Source organism: Cynara cardunculus (assembly GCF_001531365.2).
Source record: "Cynara cardunculus var. scolymus isolate 2C chromosome LG 2, CcrdV1, whole genome shotgun sequence".
In the NCBI taxonomy this organism is placed as follows: Eukaryota; Viridiplantae; Streptophyta; class Magnoliopsida; order Asterales; family Asteraceae; genus Cynara; species Cynara cardunculus.
This window is the reverse complement of record NC_037529.1, coordinates 11,012,656-11,017,706: the sequence shown is the minus strand read 5'-3', so window position 1 is coordinate 11,017,706 and position 5,051 is coordinate 11,012,656. Positions and strand designations below refer to the sequence as shown.

Genomic DNA, 5,051 nt, shown 5'->3' with positions numbered 1-5,051 from the left:
AAAACGTTATATGTTGTAACCCTACAAAAGTACGTTAGGTGTCCTATATATTTTTTAAATTATAAATTTTTTAACGTATATGTATTAAATGAAAATAATTTTATTAGAAAAATACACACTAAAATTAAAATGATGTATTGTAGCTACCATACACGTGTCAAACGATCACCGGTGCAAGTAATCATGTGACTGTACCCAGGAAGACCATTTACAACCGTTGGATCAACATAGTTCACATGGTAAGACGTCATTCGAGACTAGGAAACCGCCTATATAATAGTACTTCCTGCCTTGGTTACAAAAAGAGAAGGCACGTTGGAATCTCATACACTTGGTTTTCTTCCGATCAGCATAACTCAGATCACCCAAAATCCCAAATCAATTTTTTTTTTGATATTTTGAGGATCCGGTTAGGGAATGCAGAGAGATGAGAGGAGATTCGCGGCTGTCTAACCGTGGGCGGGCTAAAAAATCCACCGGCGGCAGAACTTGCCACCGTAAACACGTGGAGGACGGGTGATTTCACCACTGCCACATCCACAAAGGACAATTGTTATACTTCTAGTGTTGAATTAGATCTGTGTTACGTGTTTTTTTAATTCAACGTAGAATCAGTTTGAGGAATCGATGGCTGCAGAGGACAGAAACAATGGCGTCCTACTCGGAAAGTACGAGCTCGGAAGACAATTGGGGCACGGAACGTTTGCAAAGGTGTATCATGCGAGAAACTTGCAGACCAGTAAGAGTGTGGCGATTAAGATGGTGGGGAAAGAGAAGGTGATTAAGGTCGGTATGACGGATCATATCCAGCGAGAGATTTCGGTGATGAAGATGGTGCGGCACCCTAACATCGTCGAGCTTCACGAGGTTCTGGCGAGTAAATCCAAGATCTATTTCGCTATGGAACTCGTTAGAGGCGGCGAGTTGTTTTCAAAAGTTGCGAAAGGTCGGTTGCGGGAGGATGTTGCTCGGAGTTATTTCCAGCAACTCATATCGGCGGTTGATTTTTGTCACAGCCGAGGCGTATATCACCGAGATCTGAAGCCGGAAAACCTATTGTTAGACGAGGACGGCAATTTGAAAGTGACGGATTTCGGTCTCAGCGCGTTTTCAGACCATCTCCGCCAGGACGGTCTGTTACACACAACATGCGGGACCCCAGCTTACGTCGCACCGGAAGTAATCGGGAAAAAAGGATACGACGGTGCGAAAGCCGATATCTGGTCCTGTGGAGTCATCCTCTACGTCCTTCTCGCAGGATTCTTACCGTTTCAGGACGAAAACGTCGTTGCAATGTATCGGAAAATTCACCGAGGAGATTTCAAGTGTCCGCCATGGTTTTCTTCGGACGCACGACGACTGATAACCAAAATGCTCGATCCAAATGCAAATTCTCGAATCGTCATCTCAAAAATCATGGAATCAACATGGTTCAAGAAGGCGACGCCAAAGAAGCCTAAGTTCTTAGTCGAAAACGAAGACGAATGCATAAATCTAAAAGGCAAGGAAGGTAAGACACTGAATGCATTTCACATAATTTCGTTGTCAGAAGGATTCGATCTGTCTCCGTTGTTCGAGGAGAAAAAAAGAGACGAAAAACAAGAGATTAGATTCGCAACGATGAAACCGGCAGGGGCGGTGGTGTCGAAGCTGGAGGAGGTGGCGAAGGCGATGAAGTTTAGCGTCAAGAAGAGCGGAGACGAAAGCAGTTTGAGGTTACAGGGTCATGAGATGGGAAGGAAAGGTAAATTAGGAATAGCAGCAGAGATCATGGCGGTGACGCCGTCGTTCTTTGTGGTGGAGGTGACGAAGTCGAGCGGCGACACCCTGGAATACAACCAATTCTGCAGCAAAGAGCTCCGGCCGGCGCTGAAGGACATCGTCTGGACGTCACCCGCCAATCACTCCACTCCGGCCTGAATTAAGTCGATTTTTTTTTTTTGTAAATTGTTGGTTGGTTCAGAAATTATTATATATAATATTATGAACAAAATTGTTCCCTGTGTCTCAGTCTGGTGTTCATCGTCGCTTTTGTGTCGTGTCATGTTGAATTAATTATTAAAATGTTTATTTATGGTCCAAATTTTAAATTGTTTCTTTTTTTTGATAAATTCAGTTGCTTCACGGAAATGATAATTCGAAATTCGGAACAAACTTTTCTAAAAATAAATCTGCCAACTTTAGCACTACTGAAAATGATGAGTAAACTATCATTTTTGTCCCGTCGTTTGCTACAAATTATATATTTATTAAATGTAAGGAATATTTTAATATTATAATCGATGTTTTAATATGGTGTAGAAAAAATTATCCCACATAGGAGTCAAAACAAAATGTAATACACCTAATAAACCCTACCCTTGAGCATTAAAAGAATCATTTAATTGCTTGTGTTTAGTGTGTGGTGTTGTTGGTGGGTTCCTCTTGGCACATATATATTAACATGTCAAGATTAGGGCCTTGGGTCTTGGGTCTCGTGGTTAATAGACGGAAATGGAGTGCTCGATTGAGGAAGCACTGGTTCGTGCGGTAGTTATGGTCGCTTATTGGCAGTTTACGAGATGGGTATAAAACCCTTCACTACCTGCGTTTTCTTTTGCTCCCAACAGACACGAAAAACAACTTCATGTATCTATCTCGTTTTTCATTCATACATCCATCACCGATCATACTCTTAATTCGATAGATTCAAGTTCATACTTGAATAGATTGTTGTATCCTCAAGACTTCACCGGTGCAATTTTTGTCTTAGGACACTGCATTTAACGCGGGCCTCAATCGGATTTCTGGAACAATCAGTGGAACAACGAATCTATGACTACAAGTAAGGTCTACGATTACTAGTTATTTTGTTTTCGTATGAAGATACTAGTCAAATATTGCAGTTTTCTGTTTATGTCCAATATATATATATATACATGTTATTGCGTGATATGGTTGCTCTATCCCTAAAAATATTTAAATGGAGAATTTATTAGAGATGAATGTAATACTTTTTGAAATTTTTTGATCCGCCATCTGTGTCGTGTTTGTATAGATAAACATGAAGTTGCCTCGACTTTTTTGATTTCAAATAGATCCACAAAGATTTTGAACATATTTTATTTTTGAAATCTCCATCTTCAACTGAAGCATTCTGTATTTTCTAATTATCCCTAACCAGTAGTCATCAAGAATCCTAATCTTTTATCTTTGGCAATATTTATTAGGACCTTTAATTTCATTACAACGCATCCCTAGTTTTGCAATATAAAAGATTTAAGGCGATGCCTACATGAAACTGTATCTGGGTCCAAAGAGAAGCAGTTACCATTCCGGTTGTTACACCACAATCGATTAAGACCGGTTCTATAGCTGCAAGTCATAATAATACATGGTTAAGATTGAAAGAAAGAAAATGAAATGAGAAAATAGAATAATTGATTCAAGTGTGGTTGCTAAGGCATGTGCTTAAAGGGATGGCTGTCTAGGTTAGAATTGACCTCATCAACTTCAACTTTACCACTTGTTTCTTCTCCTCACATAATTCACATCATCCTAAACACCCCCCAACCCCCAAAGTTAGGTTGAAACTCACCTCCTCTTTTCAAGAATTCTATAATGAGATTTCACATATTTTTACATGGTATCAGAGTCATGATCTATGATTTTAGGGATTTCATATATTTTCACATGATATTAGAGTCATGGTCTACGATTTTAGGGATTCAACATGCTAAGCCTCTGTAACTAGTATATGTTCGAATCCTACATCAATTAGTATTAGATGTTGGAATCTCTTCTCTCTCTTAAATAATTCTTTTACAGAGTAATCTATGGATGTTTTATATATTCTCACAAATTTCAGTAACATCTTTATACATTATCTTTCAAGTTTATCGTTATATATTAGAGTCCGACAAAACTTTCTTATATTTATTTATAAATAATAGAAATTTTATAAAAGAAATTAATAATAAAAAATATATAGGGCCAGGGGGGGCCACGTAAACCATTTGAATTATTGGGTTTGCAAATTTTTGGCTGTGTGAGCTGTTTAGGATGAATGGTGTTTCTTGACCCACATACTTTTACTTTTGAGTTTGAGATAGATAAGACTTCCCTTTTTGTCCCATAATTTTATCTTCTTATAATAATATAATATATTAAGATATTATTTAAATATAACAATTCCCACTTGGTAGGATAGAATCAGATCTAAATTTGAAACATTATAACGATCAAATCACATGTGATTTTATACTAAGTTTATGAGAAAATTATATCTAATTATACAAGTTCTGACTATGACTTAGATTGCAGACCAAGTCGTCTGTACACCCTTATGTTGACCATGTTTTATGATCTCAGTACAAAGTTATATGTGATTTAACTGTTTTTGTATTCTCTTATTTTGACCATGTTTTCGTTTGATCATCTCCTTAGTATAAGAATTTTTTCTAGGGACTTGACACTCGGACAATCTTTACTCGTTTATCCCCTCATCCGACTAGCGTCTCAATGCTCCAAGATTATAGATCAACCGTGTTCGTTTCGCCTCTATTGGAGAGGGTTGAAGTCCCACATCTGTTAAAACTTAAAAGGCTATTTGGTTTGCTTTCCATTAAGACTTATAGTCTGTATTAATAAAGTTATACGTATGATGTAACATAAATTGTCGTTTGATTGTTTTACTGAATAAACAGTCTGGATGTCAGAAATGACCATTTTATTCTCAGTCTTTATTTTTGAACACAATTCTAAACTACTTTATTTCCAAACATATCAAACACAAATCAGAACAAATTCATTACATGATACACAAAAAACCAAATTAACAAAAATTATTCTCTGAATCAAAAGTCCAAAGGAAGAGTTGTTTACGGTCATACCCAGGGCCGTTCCTGAGGTTTTTGATGCCCTGTGCGAAGATGCTAAAAATATGCCCCTATGCCTTTTTCTTAAGCAAATGAAACGACAAAACATACAATTTTACGACGAAAGATACGATTTCATTAAAATGAAAAATACAAAGGGGACATAAAACCAAAACCCCAAATATAAGTACATCA

The 5,051-nt window shown here is 37.4% G+C and overlaps 1 protein-coding gene and 1 long non-coding RNA gene across 2 annotated transcripts; both read left to right on the top strand.

Annotated features, from left to right (window-relative positions):
* Positions 1–310: 310 nt before the first annotated feature.
* On the top strand, positions 311–2,080 carry LOC112507345 (CBL-interacting serine/threonine-protein kinase 6). Its single transcript, XM_025111897.1, has one exon. It carries the CDS (start codon positions 628–630, stop codon positions 1,918–1,920), a length of 1,293 nt encoding a protein of 430 aa, XP_024967665.1. The 5' UTR covers positions 311–627; the 3' UTR covers positions 1,921–2,080.
* Positions 2,081–2,497: 417 nt separating this feature from the next.
* On the top strand, positions 2,498–4,716 carry LOC112508143. The gene is made up of 2 exons (XR_003068617.1): positions 2,498–2,824; positions 4,444–4,716. It is a non-coding gene; the product is annotated as an uncharacterized LOC112508143 (long non-coding RNA).
* Positions 4,717–5,051: the final 335 nt, after the last annotated feature.

Bases quoted from the DNA above. Each gene is read 5' to 3' on its own strand.
- LOC112507345 (XM_025111897.1), top strand. From the start codon at position 628: ATGGCTGCAGAGGACAGAAACAATGGCGTCCTACTCGGAAAGTACGAG.